This window comes from Phocoena sinus, chromosome 20, assembly GCF_008692025.1.
Source record: "Phocoena sinus isolate mPhoSin1 chromosome 20, mPhoSin1.pri, whole genome shotgun sequence".
NCBI lineage: Eukaryota > Metazoa > Chordata > Mammalia > Artiodactyla > Phocoenidae > Phocoena > Phocoena sinus.
This window is the reverse complement of record NC_045782.1, coordinates 40,769,387-40,787,501: the sequence shown is the minus strand read 5'-3', so window position 1 is coordinate 40,787,501 and position 18,115 is coordinate 40,769,387. Positions and strand designations below refer to the sequence as shown.

At 59.7% G+C, this 18,115-nt stretch overlaps 1 protein-coding gene across 6 annotated transcripts; it reads left to right on the top strand.

Annotated features, from left to right (window-relative positions):
* Positions 1 to 571: 571 nt before the first annotated feature.
* UBTF (upstream binding transcription factor) lies at positions 572 to 16,696 on the top strand. Of its 6 annotated transcripts, none has more exons than XM_032615179.1 (21): positions 572 to 697; positions 3,704 to 3,828; positions 5,331 to 5,506; positions 6,067 to 6,150; positions 6,248 to 6,403; positions 8,797 to 8,861; positions 9,139 to 9,259; positions 9,642 to 9,752; positions 10,096 to 10,229; positions 10,384 to 10,525; positions 10,820 to 10,861; positions 10,993 to 11,106; positions 11,207 to 11,362; positions 11,713 to 11,847; positions 12,119 to 12,229; positions 12,622 to 12,710; positions 12,814 to 13,003; positions 13,799 to 13,846; positions 13,961 to 14,032; positions 14,130 to 14,273; positions 14,359 to 16,686. In XM_032615179.1, exons 2-21 carry the CDS (start codon positions 3,771 to 3,773, stop codon positions 14,482 to 14,484), a joined length of 2,274 nt encoding a protein of 757 aa, XP_032471070.1. In that variant the 5' UTR covers positions 572 to 697; positions 3,704 to 3,770; the 3' UTR covers positions 14,485 to 16,686. The 6 variants fall into 6 exon arrangements, with proteins under 6 accessions (XP_032471070.1, XP_032471071.1, XP_032471073.1 ...); XM_032615180.1 differs by lacking the exon at positions 572 to 697 and adding an exon at positions 978 to 1,154 and having other exon boundaries at positions 14,359 to 16,696; XM_032615178.1 differs by lacking the exon at positions 572 to 697 and adding an exon at positions 2,286 to 2,516 and having other exon boundaries at positions 14,359 to 16,696.
* Positions 16,697 to 18,115: the final 1,419 nt, after the last annotated feature.

The window sequence follows — 18,115 nt, the reverse complement described above, 5'->3', positions numbered from 1 at the left end:
TCGGACTCCTCGGACCCTAAACCCGAAGGAGGTGAGGGGCATTGAGAATAGCGTGAGGCTCGCTCTAAAACCCGGAAGGCCCTCGCGGGGCTCCGATATCGGACGAGGCGGGGTACTCCCCCGGTTTTCCAATGTGTTACAAACCTAATAGCTTCTTGCTTGCTTTTTTTTCTTCTTTTTGGTAACACCCCCCCTTTCTATCCCCCCCCACTTGGCTCCAGGGTTGCAAAAGCAAAGAGCAATAAAAAAAAAAAAAAAGCGCGCACACACTCAGACACACACCAGTGGCGACAGGGGAGAGTTGGAAAGACGCAGGAGAGAAGCAGGAGGCAGGAGGCAGCGGGGAGGGAGCAATGGGACCGGGAAGCCGCAGGTTCCCTCGCAAATCCCCCTCCGTCCCCACGTCGTCTCGCCGGCCGCGGCAGGGGAGCGAGGAGCCGGGCGAGCAGATGGAGGAGTGGAGCTCGCTCTAGGCATCGGGCTTGGCCGGAGAATGGAGGAGCCGCCAAGCGATCGGCTGATTGGAAGAGAAACGCAGAGCGATGGAGGCGGGGGTAGGAGGACGATTTCTCTGCGGGGACTGGCGGCGGCGTATACGCCCGGGTCGGGCGCTGCAGAGCTTGGCTAGCTTTCAACCCGCGCTTGCCGGCTCCAGCCCCGCGCGCCCCCACCCCCAGCCCTCCCGGCGGCTCCGCAGGTGAGTGCGAGCTGGGGGCAAAAAGATCCGAAAGTCTCAACACGCCCGCCCTACCGAAGGAAAAAAAAAAAAGCATTTTTCCTTTTCTTTTTTTTCATTTTCGTGCAGCCCCCAGCGCGGTGGGAGGGAAGGGGTGAGGCTAAGCCGCCCGGAGGAGGCGGAGGGGCCAGGCGAGGCCCGGGTGGCCCGGGAGGCGGCGGCGGCGCCGAGGCGGCTCTGACGGGCGAGCGCTCGGAGCGGCGCTGCGCTGCGCCGAGGCGGGCGGGCGGGCGGGCGGAGCGGGGCGGGCGGAGCGCGGCGCGTGGGGCTCGCCATTAGCCGTCGCTCCGCTTCGCCATCTCGGGCTTTGTCTGGCGACTTGCTGCCCCGGCGTCGGCTGCGGCGGAGCTGCGGCTCGGCTCTTCGGCCCGCCGCACCCCTAAGGTGCCCCTGGCCCGCGCTCCCATTCACACGCTCGGTAAGTGAGCCCCGGCGCCGCCGATTTCGGGGGAGAGGGGTTGCTGAGAGTGGCGGCGGCGCCGATCTCCATGCGCCCGGTCAGGCCTGGGGAGCCATGCCGGGCTGGATTGAACCAGCTCCCAGAGAGGCTCCTCCGCCGGAGCCCGTCGCCCCCTCGCCCTTTCGGGGTTTAAAGAGCAAAGGAGACTTTTTTTTTTTAATTAGCAAGGAGGATATTTTGTAGGGATAATTTTTTTTGAAAGTTTCGTGTGTGTGCTGCTCGGCAGCTAGACGACCGCGAGGCAGGCGCCGAAGCCTGGCGCCGCAATCGGCGTGCGTGCGCCCCGAGCCGGTGGCTACGCTCCGGGGATAAGGGTGGGCGCGGACCGCCCGCTCAGCGAGGCGGGCGAAGGGAGCGTATGAGGGCTGGAGTGGAAGCCCGAATCTGAGCTGGGAAGACTCGGGAGAGAGCTCCGGAGCAGGGCTGCAGCCGACCCCTGAGCCTCCACGGCCGCCTGGGGGCCCTCCGGGCACCCTCTCTGCGGCCGCACCTCGCGCCCTCCCTCCCGCGCCGGCCGAGCCTGCTAGTTCCCCCGCGGGTCTGGCGAGGTCGCTCTTGGCGCCCGCCCGCCCGCCCGCCTCGGCTCCGAGCCCTGCCGCCATCCGGGCGGCTGCGTGTCTCCCTGCCCCGGCCCCCCCCCCGCTCCCCGGCGGCAGCCACCGCGGCCGCCGCCACCACTACTACTACCACCACCACCACCGCCACCGCCGCCGCCGCCGCCACCACCACCACCACCACCCCCTCCCCTCCTTCCTTCCCTCCGCCTCGGCCGCCCGGGTCCCCCCAGCTCCCGCCCCTCCTCCCAGCTGCCCCCCGCGGAGCCCGCCCGGGCAGGCTGTGGGAGGGAGCGGAGCCGGCGAGGCGGGCGGGCTGGCGCTCGCTCCCCGGGGGTCGGTGTGCGCTCTACGGGGAAGGACGCGCTCGCTGCCCCGCTTCTCCCGCCCCCCCTCCCGCTCCTCCTCCTTTCTCCCTCCTCCTCCCCGCTCCGGCGGCGGAGGTTGCGGCGGCGGCGGGGGGTGTGCGAGCTGAGGCCGGGGCCGGCGGGCGGGCGGCGGGCGGGCTGCCTGCAGGCTGAGGGCGCTGTGCTTTGTGCTTTTCGCCGCGAGGAGCAGCAGGCAGCAGCCACAGCCGCCGCCGCCACAGCAGCAGCAGCAGCCGCCGCCCCAGCGCCGCCGCCGCCGCCCCAGCGCCCGGAGGAGGAGCCGCTGCCGCCGCGGGAGGGAGCTGCGGCTGTGCCCGGCCGAGCGGGGGAGGGCGCCGCCGCTCAGAGCCGGGGAGGGAGCCGCCGGAGCGGGAAGCCCGGAGGCCGCGCTGCGCCGGGTAACCGAGGCAGCTGAGGACGCGCGCCGGGGTCGGGGTCGGGGCCGGGGCCGGGCGGCGGGGAGCGAGCCGTGGGTGCGGTGGACACCCGGAGGAGACCCGGGGCGATCTCCGGGCAGGGGACTGGGCGAGAGAGGACCAGGGCACTGGAGAGGACGCCGAGAACCGGGGGAGGGGAGGGCAGGAAGCGAGGCCCGAGCCGAGCCCCGGCCGCAGGCGGAGGAGCCCGCGCTTCTCCGAGCCGGCAGGCGCAGTTCTCTCCGGCCGCCGGAGGGGGCGGCGGGGCCGGTGAGCGCTGCTCCCCCGCCTCCCGGCCGCCGTCCTCCCGCCCTCTCCTTGGCTCGGCTCCCCGGAGGCCGGGGCGGGGGCGCCGGCGGGGCTGGGCCGCAGGCTCGGGGGAGGAGGCGGCGGTTCCCGCCGTGGTCGCGCCTCTGCGCCGGGCTCCTCCGTGAGCGTCGGGGTGGCTGGGCGGTGGCGGCGCCTCTGGCCGGGGTGGGTGGCTCGGGGGCGGGGGGCAGGCCAGGCCGCTTCTCTCCGGCTGCTCGCCCGCCCAGGCGGGCGGGGACGGCGTCGGGAGCCCGAGGGGGAGGGCGGCGGGAATCCAGATCCGGTCCCCGGGGGCGATGCGGCCGCTGCGCTCCGGGGCCGGCGGCGGCTGCGCTGCGTCCGGGTCCCCGCCGGGTTGCGGAGGCGGGGGGAACCGGCCGGGGGGGAGCGGGAGGAGGAGACTACAGCGCGTGCCCGCTTCCGCGGTCGCGCGCGCCCTTTACCCGCCCTTCCTCCTCCCCCGCCCTCCAGCCTGGGGCCTCCCCGGGGCGGGGCGCACAGAAGAGGAGGAGTTTTTTTTTTTTTTTTTTTTTTTTTTTTGGCCGGGGTGGGGGAAGGAGGGCGGAGGGCGGGTGCTATAGCTGCACGCGGGAGCTGGGAGTAGTCTCTCGCGTGGGCAGGGGAGGGCGCACGTCGAGGAGCGGGGCTGTAGGAGCTGTGGGGCGGGGGTGGGGGGTGTGTGGTTAGGAGGTAGAGGAGGAGCGCACTCCCACCCCCACCAACTCATTAAGCCTCCTAGAGTCTTGGCTGGGTTTCCCTGAGAGTGTGGGCTTATGTCCCCCTCCCCTTTGGGGGAGGGAGGGATAGACAGTCCCGCACCTCTCAGTCCGCCTGAATGGGGACTGGTGTCTCTTCTAAAGGGTGAGGTGGCTTTGACCCCGGCTTGCCTGGCCAGCACGACCGAGGAGGTGGCTGGACGGCTGGAGAATGAACGGAGAAGCCGACTGCCCCACAGACCTGGAAATGGCCGCCCCCAAAGGCCAAGGTAGGAGCCCCGACCCTCAGGCCTCTTTAACTTAAATCCTCTTTTCTCACGTAGGTCTGCAAGGCCCACTCCCCTTCTAAAGGTTTTCTCAAGTCTGCATTCTCTGAAATGATATGGAAGGGAGCGGCTTGAGTGTCAAACATCCCTTACACTGGGGGTTTGGCTAAACCCAAATTATTTGGCCTTGAACCTATAAACTGTATTTTTCACACTCCATTACCCCCACATCAGAGGGGGAGAAGGAGGCATATGCAAGTCTTCCTTCTGGGGTTCCCAGTCAGCTCTAGTGTGTCCTCAACAGTGTCCTGGAACGGGAGGGAAGATGAGGAATGTGGAGGAAGGGGGAGATGAGAGGGATTGGGGAGGCTTTTCAGGTTCTTTATTGTTATTAAGAGGACAGTTTTTGGTGAGGCAGGTTGGAGAGAAAGGGTGTTTTGATGGCTTGAGGCCTCAAAGATAAATAACTACACCCTACCCCACCCAGTGGGGATCCAGTGTGTAGGGTGGCAGGGGGTAGGATGAATCTGAGCATCTGGCATTGCCTGTCGGACATTGAGAAGAGAGAGGATTATGGGTTCATGTGACCCATCTGTGGAAACCCTGGCCCAGGTTACCAGATGTAAATACAAGAGCCCTTTTGACTCCTAGCCTTGGATAGATGTCCTCCCAGCTCACTTTCCAGGGTAGCCACCCTCCAGAGAGGCCTCACTGGAGCTACCTTTCAGTGGCTGGAAATAGCTGGTCCAGACTCCGTTTTTTGCCTGCATGGGGAGTTGGGCTGAGAAGACAACTCAGAATTCTAGGGGAGGGAGCAGAGGGGCGGTGTTTCCCTGGAGCAGGGCTGTGGGAGCGTTTGCCCACCTGCCTGCCTTGCCTCACAGCTGCCCTATATGGTTCTACCATTGTTTTACTTACCCCAGATTCTCCTTTGGTCCTCTTTGAGAGGAGGGGTAGGATGGTGGAATACTCATGCCTCTAATGCTAGTTTCTAGCTGTGCTGGAGAGAAACAACAGCATGGGTTCTCCTTACTGCCCACACCCCTTCCTCAGTCTGCGCATTTAGGGTAGCCACCTAGAACTTGGATTGAATTTAGCTTCACGTTTAGATGTGTTGCCTCCCTCCTTCCCTTTCTTCTCCGATAAGCTAGCTGTTCTCCAGCAGTGTCCCAAATCACTGTAGCGTCCTTTCCCCCCACTTCGCTACAGTAAACTGTAGCCCGTGTCAGGCTGGCATGTTAGAAATGATAATAGCTTTGAAGTAAGCCAGACTTGAGTCCACGTCTGGGTTTCTAGGCCTGATGCTGTCTAGACTGGAGTCCCCACTCTAATCCGTATGGCCATGGCTTTTCCTTAAGGCCAGGCCATGTCTTGTGTATGCCTTCAGATGGGAAATAATCAGGGTCTGGGATGCTCTGGGAAGGAAGGGTTGAGTGCTTAAGGACCGGGGAGCAGATGGGGGCTGGCATGAGCTAGGCGTGATGGCTTTTCTTACCCTTCCCCAGACCGCTGGTCCCAGGAAGACATGCTGACTTTGCTGGAATGCATGAAGAACAACCTTCCATCCAATGACAGCTCCAAGTTCAAAACCACTGAGTCACATATGGACTGGGAAAAAGTAGCATTTAAAGACTTTTCTGGAGACATGTGCAAGCTCAAATGGGTGGAGATTTCTAACGAGGTAACGGATCCCCCCCCACATGCTTCCTGACACATTCGAACACACATCTACACTTACCCTTGCCTCAACCTTCCTGGTGGAGGAGATGGAACAGAAGTCTATAAACAGGAAGGAAAGAGACTAGGCGAGGTGCTCTTGTGGTCGCCCTTGTGCATTTCGGGAGGTGGCACGGTTGACAGCACTGGCCAAGACTTCTCAGTTCTGCCACTTTCTAGCTGTGTGGCCTTGAATACTTACCGTCTTAGAGCGTCTGTTGCCTGAGCTGTTTGAATGAGGTGCTGACATGAACAACCATTTCTAGTTCAGGCGGTCACCTTGTTGCTGTCCTGTGCTGTGTACTGACTGCCTGGGCCTCTGCAGTAAGCACAGACCAGTGCCTGGGTGTCTGCCTGGGTGTCAGGGCTGCCTGAGTTGTGTCACTGTCGGCCCCTGCCCTCCTCCTTTGACAACTTCAGTCTAGTGGAAAGTAAAGAAGGCCCATTGGGGAACAAGGCTTCGTTCCTGGGTGGTGTCCCCCTCTTCGGAACTTCCCCTTCCACTCACCTCCCTTCTTCCTCCAGGTGAGGAAGTTCCGTACGTTGACAGAATTGATCCTCGATGCTCAGGAACATGTTAAAAACCCTTACAAAGGCAAAAAACTCAAGGTGAGTTTCCAGGAGAAGGAGCACAAAGGTTTGGAGAGGCAAGGTCCAAAGAACGGCCAGTGTCTCACCTTGACCATGTCCTTGTCCCTCCTTCCAGAAACACCCGGACTTCCCAAAGAAGCCCCTGACCCCTTATTTCCGCTTTTTCATGGAGAAGCGGGCCAAGTACGCAAAACTCCACCCCGAGATGAGCAACCTGGACCTGACCAAGATTCTGTCCAAGAAATACAAAGAGTTGCCAGAGAAGAAGAAGGTGGGGGGAGGGGGACCAAGGTGGGGGGAGGGGGACCAAGTGCGGGGAGGGAAAAGGCCGGGAGCAGCTGGTATGGTGTAGGTCATCTGTCGGGGGTGGTGAGGGCTTAGACCAAGGGACCTGGCATCAGGGGCGTGGGTGGGCCAGCTGAGCAGGATAGGGCCTTGGGCAGCTGCACCTGATCCCCCTCTCCCAGGCCCACACACTGTCCGGCGTGGGCACTGCTGCAGGTGTAACCCTGACGGAGGCAGGCAAAACCCGTAGTGTTCTTTCACACACACGTCCTCACTGTTAGGCCTGCAGAGCTGTTCACTTCTGCTATTTCCCCACGTGGTCTCGTTTGATGCTTGTAGAGGTAACGCCGGGAGACTGGGTTATCCTGATCTTGTGGGCAATGAACGGGGGTGCAGGAGGGTATCGTGTCCCAGGACTCCGGTTTAGTGTTCAGGTTCCCTGCCTAGTGCTTTTCCCCCTGCCACGTCCACAGGTTACATGGGCAAGCTTCCCCTTGCACACATTGTCCCTCGTGGCCTCACGCTCTCCCAGACCCTCAAGCCCGTTAACCTTGGGCAGGGGCTGCCCAGCCTCCCAGGCAGGGGTGGACACAGCACAGTGAGATCATGTGGTACCTTGCAGAGATAGACAGCAAAGCACTGCAGCTGGGACACGAGTGAGGTGGGGTGGGGAGAGAGACCCACACACACAGGAGATGCTACATGGTAAGATGGAGCCAGGGAGAGATGTTGGCAAGGGGCAGCAGGAGAGACAAGAGGGCACATTTATTTGCTGGGAGAGGACACAGAGTTGCAGGCAGCCAGCTCTCGGGAGGGCACCAGCGCTGGGAGTAGCCCTCTTCCTGGTCTGCACACCCTGGCTTCGGGCTCACGTGGCCTGGTTCTGTACCCAGAAAAGGAGCTAGCTTGGCTGGGTAGATCCGGCTGTCTGCAACTACTGCTTGAGCCAAGCCGGAGTATGAATCGCTGGAGCCATTCTTGACCCCTACAATGGGGCCGTCACAGAACTGACTGTACACATAACACCGAGACATTTCCGCGGGGTGGGAGGGAGAGGCAGAGGGTCTCAGGTTCAGGGAGGGATAGAAGAAACTCCGTGGTAGAGTGGACAGAGTGCCGGCCCAGGGGACACAGGCCTTGAGCCTGTTCTCCTGGCTACTGCTGAATCGCTGTGTATGTGCGCTTCGGTAAGTTACTTCAGTCCTTCGGGCCTGATCTTGATCTGAGGTGTGGAGAGTGAGCCTGATCTGGGTGGTGCGTTCCGGCTGTAAAAGCTGCTGTCTTGCGTGAGGAGGGCTGCGACTGGGGCTGAGCCGGCTGGGTTCTGCTCCCGGTTTTCTGCGGGAACCTCGGAGGGAAGTGGAGCTGCCTCGCTTCTTGCGCCTGATGAGAGGCAGGGGTTGCGCTCAATGAGTTTGAGACCCTGGCCTCCTCCAGTGCGAACTCATTTGTGAATCTGGGAAGAAGAGGGATAAAGGAAAGATGGACATTGAGTGGGAGCCAGGACAGGATGTAGATGAGAAAGGGAAAGAGACAGGCTGGAAAGGAAGTCAGAGTGAGGGGTGTGGAGAGGCAGGAAGGATACCGGGCTGGAGGTGGGATGGTGGGAAGGGAGGACCAGGCTGATAGAAGCCGGTGCAGGCGAAGGAAGGGAAGCCAAACAGCAAAGGAGAATGACGGGGCTAGGGGAGGGAGGGCTCAAGGAGCCAAGGAGCCAGGAGCCTGGAAGAAGGGATCAGAGGCAGGGAAGGTGGCAATGACTGAGGAAGGGGGTGGGGGTGGGGATGGTGTCAGGATCACCGAGGACAGCCAGGGACCCAAAGGTAGCAGATGGGGGGGAAAAATCCAGATACAGGAATTCACTCTGGGTTCCCTTCAGTGCGATCTCCCTTTGGAGCAGGACTCAGCCTGCCACTTGCCCTGTGGGCCACTTCTGAGGGGGCGGATTAGCGTTAGCTGCCACAGACTCGGGAGGAGAGCGCGACAGGAGCGAGACCTACATCTCCTGACTCTCCCTGGGAGTGTCCTGGCGCTGGGGAAAGGCAGAGGGGTAGTGTTGCGGGGAGTCCCAGCCCTGTCGCTGCTTACTGTGTGACTGGATAATGCCATGTCCCTTTCCTGGGACTCTTTCCCTTTCTTAAAGGGAGGGGATAGGATGTAGGATGTGTTCTGGGAGACCCCTGTAGCTCCCGCTGTCTGGGCTACGGTTGAGTTCCCCATCCTCAGCCCACTGGAAGGCAGACCGCCATCCCTTTCCTGCTCATGACATCCTCTGTATACATCACCAACTGGGAGGCAGAATAGCTAGCAAGGAGGACTTAGTGGGTTTTGTAGCTCAGGCCTTGGGTTGTGGATGACCCCGTCACCTCCTCCCCCCAGATGAAATATATTCAGGACTTCCAGAGGGAGAAACAGGAGTTTGAGCGAAACCTCGCCCGATTCAGGTAAGGCAGTGGAGCCCAGAGGAGGGCCCCAGGGCGCTGGGTGCAGCAGGAGAGGGTAGCAATGACCAGAGCCTGGCACTTGAGGCACGGGAGATGGATGAGTCACCTGTAGACCCTAGTGGCTTAGACTCAAGGGCAGGGACCGGCAGGCAACCGCTGTCCCGCTAGGCCCCAGCTGATAGGCCAAGGAGCCTTGGTGGGTGGGGCAGCTAGCTTGGGCCTGCCCTGGCAGGATCCCCCTCCCCCCATTGACTGTTGCTCCCCGTGCCCTGGCTAGGGAGGATCACCCAGACCTAATCCAGAATGCCAAGAAGTCGGACATCCCTGAGAAGCCCAAAACCCCCCAGCAGCTGTGGTACACCCACGAGAAGAAGGTGTACCTCAAAGTGCGGCCAGACGTGAGTGTCCGGCCAAGGGGTGGCAGGGAGGGCGCACGGTAGTGGCAAGGGGGAGCCGCGCCAGATCGGCCGGGCACGGTGCAGGGGAGCAGGAGAGGAGGCCCCTCCCCAGGGGTGGGCTGCATGGACAGGGCCTGGGCCAGCTGGCGTGCGAGTGCGTGCATGTGTGCGTGTGTGAGCCTGTCCCCTCGCACCCAGGCGGGACCCCCCGCCCCACCCCACCCCACCCCCGCCGCCTCTCTGCCTTCCCCTCCTGGCCTGTGGGGGACACTCTCGTGACCTCCTGTGGCCTGAGGGGGCGGGGGCCTCTGTGTCCCCCTCCCCTGCCCCTCCCCCCTTGCCCCTGGCTGCCTGTGTGTGTCTGACGGCTTTTGGTTTGCAGGCCACTACGAAGGAGGTGAAGGACTCCCTGGGGAAGCAGTGGTCTCAGCTCTCGGACAAAAAGAGGCTGAAATGGATTCATAAGGCCCTGGAGCAGCGGAAGGAGTACGAGGTTAGGCTTCCGCTGCGCTCCTCCCCGCCCGGCTCTTCACGAGCCTCTGCCCTCTGACTCTGCGGCCTCCGCACTCTGCGGCAGGCAGTCTCTCCCCGTCCTACCGCTGAGGGAGGGGCCTTCGGGCCCCTCACCTCTGCCCCTACCTTCCCCGCCCCGCCCCACCCCATGAGATCTCAGGCTAGGGCAGGGCAGGGCACCACGTCTCGTGTGACACAGCAGACACGCGGCCACCCCCCAGCTTCGCTCCCTGCCTCCCCTTCCCAGCGGCTCTCCCCCACCCCCCCGGCCCCAGCTAACCCCACACCCCGTTGCCCTCCATCCCCCCCACCTCACTCTGCAGGAGATTATGCGAGACTATATCCAGAAGCACCCCGAGCTCAACATCAGTGAGGAGGGCATCACCAAGTCCACCCTCACCAAGGCCGAACGCCAGCTCAAGGACAAGTTTGACGGGCGACCCACCAAGCCACCTCCGTGAGCGCTGCCCTGGGGCGGGTGGGCGAGTGGGCAGCTAGGGAGCCGGGTGGGGGAAGGGCCTCAGCCCAGGCTCTGGAAGTGAGGGGGCTGCCGCCCTGGGCCTCCCAGGTCGCTCACAGGGCCGCTCCTCCCTTGCTGCCGGTTGTGACAGGAACAGCTACTCGCTGTACTGCGCAGAGCTGATGGCCAACATGAAGGACGTGCCCAGTACAGAGCGCATGGTGCTGTGCAGCCAGCAGTGGAAGCTGCTCTCCCAGAAGGAGAAGGATGCCTACCACAAGAAGTGCGACCAGGTGAGCGGTGGCAGGAGCCAGCCCTGGAGAGGGAGGACTCCTGGAGAGCCTTGGGGGTTTGAAGCGTGAGGTCTGACCCCTGGGCACCTGCTTCAGACATGGTGTGGTGCTAGGCTTAGCATCTGGGCTGATCCAGGCAGATTCTTGGGCCTCGCGCTTGCCACCTATGGAGGGAGACTAGGCCCTGTCCAGGCTCTGGAAGGTCTGCTGAGGGCTACTGTTTGTCCCCTGAGCATGGGAGGGTCTCCCGTGAGGCTGCCCCCGTACTGACCCTGACTCCCTTTCCTTCCCCAGAAAAAGAAAGATTATGAGGTGGAACTGCTCCGTTTTCTAGAGGTGAGTGTTCCTTTCGGGAGGGCAGCGGGCAGAGAGAGGCCGGGGAATTGGTGAGCAGCGCCCTTAAGGCAACCAGGAAGCAGCCTGGGGACCAGACATTCAGCCCCGTGGCGCCCCTTCTCCCCAAGCAGAGCCTGCCTGAGGAGGAGCAGCAGCGGGTCCTGGGGGAGGAGAAGATGTTGAACATCAACAAGAAGCAAGCCACCAGCCCAGCCTCCAAGAAGCCCTCCCAGGAAGGGGGCAAGGTGGGCAGGGGGCACGACCCAAGCAGGTCCTGGGGAGGGGGGGAGGCGGGGCTCCCTGTGAGCACCCCGTGGACCCCGACCCTCTTTGCACATCTACAAGGGTGGCTCGGAGAAGCCCAAGAGGCCCGTGTCAGCCATGTTCATCTTCTCGGAAGAAAAGCGGCGGCAGCTGCAGGAAGAGCGGCCTGAGCTTTCAGAGAGCGAGCTGACCCGCCTGCTGGCCCGCATGTGGAACGACCTGTCAGAGAAGAAAAAGGTCAGGCTTGCAAGACCGGAGGGGCTGCTTCTCCCCTGGGGGCTAGCTGTACTTCCTCACCCTGCCCCAGGTGTGTGTGGGGTGTGAGCCGCAAGGGTGCCTGGGCGCAGATGGTGGGGCTGGGAACCCAGCGAGCCGGAAGGCGGGAAGCTGTCAGCTGTGGGCTGTGAGCTCCCTGGGGAGCAGGGCCGCTGGGCGGCTTGTGCCCCTGGCCGGAGACCTCTGCACCGGCCCACGCCTCTGCTCACCCCACCCTTGCCGGTGGCGGGGAGAGCCTTCAACTGCTGGACGAGCCACGTGCGCCCCCTGGGGGTGGCCGGAAGGCTGACGCCTCTGCCGCCCCTCCGCAGGCCAAGTACAAGGCCCGGGAGGCCGCCCTGAAGGCCCAGTCGGAGAGGAAGCCGGGCAAGCTGCCAGAGTCGCCCAAAAGAGCCGAGGAGATCTGGCAACAGAGCGTCATCGGCGACTACCTGGCCCGCTTCAAGGTGGCAGGCAGTGGGAAAGGGGTTGTTCGGGGTTTTTTCTTTTCTCTCTTTTCTTTTTCTTTCTTTTGGGGGGTGTGTGTGTGTGTGTGGTTGTTGTTGTTGCTTTCCTGCTTTCTTTTTCCGTTTTCTTTTTCTTTCTCTTTTTTTTTCTTGATAAGTAGTTGCTTTATTATTAATTTCATAGCAAAGGGGTTGTTCTGCCACCGCCCATGCAGACCCGCTCCAGCCCTGGGTGACCCTTCCCACAGCTGACACCCCTTTCTGTCCCCAGAATGACCGGGAGAAGGCCTTGAAAGCCATGGAGATGACTTGGAACAACATGGAAAAGAAGGAGAAACTAATGTGGATTAAGAAGGCGGCCGAAGACCAAAAGCGATATGAGGTAGAAAGAGGGCTTCTGGTTAGCGCGGTGGGGCAGGATGGAGCTGGGGCCACCTCTCTCCACCACCCTCCTGGGTGGGCGGCTTTCCTCACTGCGTGGGACTTGGAGCCAGAAGTCCCAGCTTAGGTTGTGTGCCCCTAAGTAAGTCTCTTAACTTCCTTCTGGGAGCCTCAGTGATGCATCACTAAAACGAGGGCAGTGATACTAGTCGTGTGAGTGCAATTATGAAAGCACTTTTAGACGGCAGTGCCTGTCTGACACAGGTGTGAGCTGTTAGGAAGTTGCTCCTTGGCTGTGCCTCAGTTTCTCCTCCTTCCTGGTACATAAAAGGAGAGTCAGATGGCATGGGGCAGGCGGGAGGATGAGTGTGACCTTTCCGGGTGTCCCCATAGAGAGAGCTGAGTGAGAGGCGGGCACCCCCGGCTACTGCAAACTCATCCAAGAAGATGAAGTTCCAGGGAGAACCCAAGAAGCCTCCCATGTGAGTCTGGGGGCTGGAGTTCACCCTAGGGATGGGGAGGGTCAGCGCAGGACGGCTGCTTGGTTGGTCTCCTGACCTTCCCTGCAACACCCCCGCCTCCCAGGAACGGTTACCAGAAGTTCTCCCAGGAGCTTCTGTCCAACGGGCAGCTGAACCACCTGCCACTGAAGGAGCGCATGGTGGAGATTGGCAGCCGCTGGCAGCGCATCTCCCAGAGCCAGAAGGAGCACTACAAAAAGCAGGCCGAGGAGCAGCAGAAGCAGTACAAAGTGCACCTGGACCTCTGGGTCAAGGTGAGAGGGCCGGGGGACCCTAGGAAGGAAGACGGAAGCATCGTGGTGGCTGGTCTGCATTCATGATTTCATTCAGTGTCCCAGCAGTCCTTCAGGGTAATGATTACTGTCAAAGATAAGGAAACCAAGGCTCAGAGAGGTTAAGTAACTTAGCCAAGGTCACACAGCTAGTGAGTGGGAAAATCCAAATCAGACTGCCTTTTCCTCCCTGCAGCTGGGACCGGGGGACCTCTCCTAGATTCTGGCTCAGCCCCTAGCCTCTGAGCTTCCTTTCTGTGCCTTGCTTGAGCAGTCAGATCTGTAAAGCGGGGAGAGTCACTGATGTCCTCCCCGGCCACCCAGGCAGGTTGGCCAAGAACCCAGGGAATTAGCAGGGTTTAAGTGTTTCAGAAGTTTGGTGAGCCCCACTGCGTTGGCAGTGGCTCTGGACTTGGCTTCTGGGGAGGAGTGTTGCAGCCAGGCTATGGAAGTCATCGTATTGGGGCTTCTCTGAGTTGAGGAAGACCCTGAATCTGGAGCCTCCATTTGGGTAGAGTAACAGGACAGACATGAAAACCAACAGTCCTAGGACAGGGTAGCTTAGAAAAGGCTTCAGGGCATCTTAAGCAGAAACACTGAGCTGTGTTCTCAGGTCCCTGGGGTTCTCTGCAGAGACCCAAGGTACGGGGAGACTGGGACGGGCGAAGGTGGGATGGTGGGCAGTGCTCAGCCCACTGCCTGGCACTTGGCCAGCATGCTCAGTCAGCAGTGGTTTGGGTCGTGTTTCAACCCTCACCTCTTCTCTGTCTCCCCCAGAGTCTGTCTCCCCAGGACCGTGCAGCATATAAAGAGTACATCTCGAATGTGAGTCTGGGAGCGGGCTGGTGTTGGGATAAGGAGGGAACTTGGGCGGGGTGGGGGGGTGTTTGCTGTTCCCTTTGCTGCTCCCTTTGCCCACGTCCCCATCCTCTCCTACAGAAACGTAAGAGCATGACCAAGCTGCGAGGCCCGAACCCCAAGTCCAGCCGGACGACCCTGCAGTCTAAGTCGGTAAGGAGCCCCTCTCAGAAGGGGGACCGGGAGCGGGGGGTCCACGGTGCCTGGAGTGGTGTGGCAGGGACCACTGATGCGCTTCCGTCCCTCCCAGGAGTCTGAGGATGACGATGAAGAGGATGAGGAGGAGGAGGAGGAGGAGGAGGAGGAGGAAGATGATGAGAACGGGGACTCCTCTGAGGATGGGGGGGACTCTTCCGAATCCAGCAGCGAGGATGAGAGCGAGGATGGGGATGAGGTGGGATGGACGGGGCCCGATGGGAGGGGAGAGTGGGGTCCCGCCAGGACGGCCACCTGGTGACTGCACACTCCTTGCCTCGCAGAACGAGGAGGATGACGACGACGAGGACGACGACGAGGACGACGACGAGGATGAGGACAACGAGTCCGAGGGCAGCAGCTCCAGCTCCTCCTCCTCGGGGGACTCCTCGGACTCTGACTCCAACTGAGGCTCAGCCCCACCCGGGGCTCCCCTCCCCGACTGACCACCTTTGTTTCTTCCCCATGTTCTGTCCCCTGCCCCTTGGCCTCCCCCACTTTCTTTCTTTCCTTTTTTTTTTTTTTTTTTTTTAAAAAAAAAAAACAAAATACGGTGGGGGGAGGCACTGGAGGCGCCCAGGCCAGAACTCTTCGGCCTCAGAGACGTCAGCCCTGGGGGGCCCTCCAGGGAGCACAACCATCAGACTGAGCCACCACTGGACCGGCCCAGCCCACCCCCGTCTGCACTTGCGGTTCCGGCATGGACAATGGACCTGGGAGTGGGATGGGGGGGGGGGGTCCCAAAGAGTTCAGTGAGGCCCCCTACACCTGCAGCCCAACCCAAGGGAGGGTGGAAGCTTGTGGAAGACCCCTTTCTTTCCAGAGGGGCTTGCAGCCTGGACCCCTACGTTGGAACTGGAGGCAGGGAACATGGGAGAGGAGGGCGGGCGCCTATGGGAAAATAGGCACTGCCCCATGGCCCTCTCCTGCCCCCTGCGGGAAGGAGCTGCCTGGACCCACTCATGGCGGGGAGGGGGCAGAAGTGTTTTTTATATATGTGTATATATTTTTTTTTTTTAAGCTCTGAGCTGTCAACGAGACGTTTCCTACCGACCTCGGCTGCCGTCTCTGTTGTCATTTCTGGGAGAGGGAGGGTTTAGGGGGTAGGTTTGGGACTTTTTTAAAACGGTCTTGATGCGTGTGGAAAAGTGTGTGTGCGCGTGTGTGTGTGTGCGCGTGCGTGTGCGGCCTATACATAGCATGGGTGCACCTGTGGATGCGTGCAAAGGCACATGGGCATTTGTGCGTGTAAGAGAGAAGGGGGCGCCCACCTCAGTGTGTGAAACTGGTAAAAGGGTTGGTAAGGGCCAGGGAGACGTTGATCCTGGTGGGGATAGGCCGCGGTGGCCCCTTTCTCCATATCTTCTGCTTTGCTTGATCTCTAATTCAATTTGGGGGGCGTACTGAAGCCACTCTGATGTCTCCTATACTGGTTTCCCTCTGTCAGGGTCATTGGAGCTACTGCTAGTCTCCAGTACCCAGCAGGACTGTGGGGAGGGGGAACGGACCAGGTGAAGCTTAAAGCTTTGATTTGGTGGGAAAGGCCCCTGCAGCTCATCTGAGGGGTCACCCAGTCACCCTGAGCCCTGAACCTGGCCTTCAAGAAATGTGTTGGAAGCTCTTAACTTACACATCCCTCCTGTCTTTACCCCGCATATCCTCCAGCTACCCCACGCCTGTTTCCTTTGATTTCTCAGGTGTGTTCCCTTCCCCGCCCCACCTCCCCAAATCCACAGCTTTGGGAAGAGGTCTGCAAAAGCTGCTTTTGCAAGCTGTCCTCCTAAACCTTCCCAGCCATCCCCCTCATTTTGGTACCCTGATTCCTAGATTCTTCATAAGCCAAGCCACCTTGCCTCTGTGGGTTTAATTTTTGTTGGTTTGTTTTTTATTAAATTTTGGCTTCTCTCTTTTTTAAAAAAAAACAATCACATCAGTGACCTATTTAATTGGGGCTTTGTGCATTTCCACCTTCCCCTCCGAATGGAAGCCAAGGGACGGGGAAGAATGGGAACTCTACCTAGGAGGTGGGATGGGAAAGGTAGGTCCCCTTCCCAGAGGAAGGCAGACCATCTGCTTTGCCTTAGCCATGGTGCTGTGGGGGGGAGGGGGTGGCTAGGGAGGGACACTCCCCACTCCTACTCCCCTTTGTCCGGATCCTGGAATTAGGTACAGGGGTCCATAAGGTTCTATTTCTTCCCAAGAGCCCCTGCAAAGAACCGCATTACCCTGAGTGCCCCTGCGCTGTTGTGTTTTAGCGGAATGTGTTTTCATTTAAAAACAACTTTGAATGGGGCACTTTTTTTTTCCTGTTTTAAAGTTTGAAAAATTCTTACAGTTCAAACAGGGCTGTCAGGTGGTGGGGGAGTTAGTGCTGTGAGAGGTGACTCGGTGCATTTTGGCACTGGGATGGGACGGCTGGGGTGGGAGGACCCTCACTCCCACCCCACCTCCCGGTTTTTTTCTAATATTTAAGAAGTGTTTTTGTAGGTTTCAACAACAACTGCAACTTGAATTTGCATCATGGGAGGTGGGAGGGAATGGCTTAGAGGTGTCTGCCTAAGCTGAAGGCCAACTGTGGAAGTTTTGTTTTCCCTTTTTTTGTACAATAAAGTAAAAAACAAAGATTTGACTGCTGTCTGATCACTGGACTCAATGAAGGGCGAGTAGAGACAGGGGCGACCGGACAGTCTCGATGTGGAAAGACCCTTGAAGCCAGCTTGTTTGCCCCTTCTTTCTAGAACCATCTTCCTCATCCCTGACGATTCCGTAGGCAGCCTGCCTTCACATTGTTTCGTGCTACTGTTCTTGCACTTTCTCATTTCAGTTTGTTCACCTCGGGTTGTCAGACCACTAAGGCCTGAGCATTTGGGAAACAGATACATTATTTTCTCCCGGAATGCACTGCCTTGAAAAACGGAGGTGATGAATGAACCATTAGGGTCAGGGGTGTTCACCATGGTCATGCAAGGGCTTATCTTTGGGAGTTGGGGTAACCCTCCCACCTTGAGCCCTCAGCCTCACCAGGGTTAGGAATGACTTTCCTAATGACCCAGACCTCTGATGGGAAGTGGGCTGGGCTGAGATGACTTGCTCTCTGATGTTAAGGAGGACAGCCTTCCCTCCACAAGCCTTGGCTGGGTTCCTGCAACCACCAAGGGCTAACGACCCAGGGCCGTCTAAGACCTCTCCCTTCACCCCACACCCCTCTCTCATGCTTGGCCAAACTTCTGAAAAGCTCCTTGCCCCTCATGGTCTCCCATTTCCTCACCTCCCACCCACTATTCCCCTGAGGTGACTCGCTGAGGTCACCAACATGTTCATCAGTTACACCCAGTGGACACTTGTCTGTCTCTCTTTTTTTAAAATTAATTTGGCTGCTCTGGGTCTTAGTTGCGGCACAAGGGATCTTTTAGTTGTGGCATGTGGATTCTTAGTTGCGGCATGTGGGATCTACTTCCCTGACCAGGGATTGAACCTGGGCCCCATGCATTGGGAGGGTGGAGTCTTAACCACTGGACCACCAGGGAAGTCCCACTTGCCTGTCTCTTGACTTCTTGGTCGTCTCTGCTGGCATCCACTCCTCCTCATTCTTTTTTTTTTTTTTTAAAAATAAGGGATTGATTTTATTTCTTTTTTTAATATTTATTTTATTTACTTATTTGGTTGTGTGGGGTCTTAGCTGCGGCAGGTGGGCTCCTTAGTTGCAGCACATGGGCTCCTGAGTTGTGGCACGTGGGCTCCTTAGTTGAGGCATGGGAACGTTTAGTTGCAGCATGCATGTGGGATCTAGTTCCCTGACCAGGGATCGAACCCAGGCCCCCTGCATTGGGAGCATGGAGTCTTATCCACTGTGCCACGAGGGGAAGTCCCACCTCCTCCTCATTCTATCCTAGGTGTTCAAGTCACTCTATGAACCCCCAGTTATCACCCACAGTAACCATTCCAAAAGGTGGTCTCTATAGAGACTGCTCTTCCAAGCTGCAGACCCGTACAGACTTCAGTGTATCCTTTGGGATATCTTGCAGGCACCTCATACCTCAA

Excerpts from the sequence above, each read along its gene's own strand:
- UBTF (XM_032615180.1), top strand. The coding sequence starts at position 3,771 with ATGAACGGAGAAGCCGACTGCCCCACAGACCTGGAAATGGCCGCCCCC. Across the intron at positions 9,753-10,095 it reads AGCAGCGGAAGGAGTACGAG|GAGATTATGCGAGACTATAT; the intron begins GTTAGGCTTCCG and ends CTCACTCTGCAG. Across the intron at positions 12,230-12,621 it reads AAGACCAAAAGCGATATGAG|AGAGAGCTGAGTGAGAGGCG; the intron begins GTAGAAAGAGGG and ends GTGTCCCCATAG.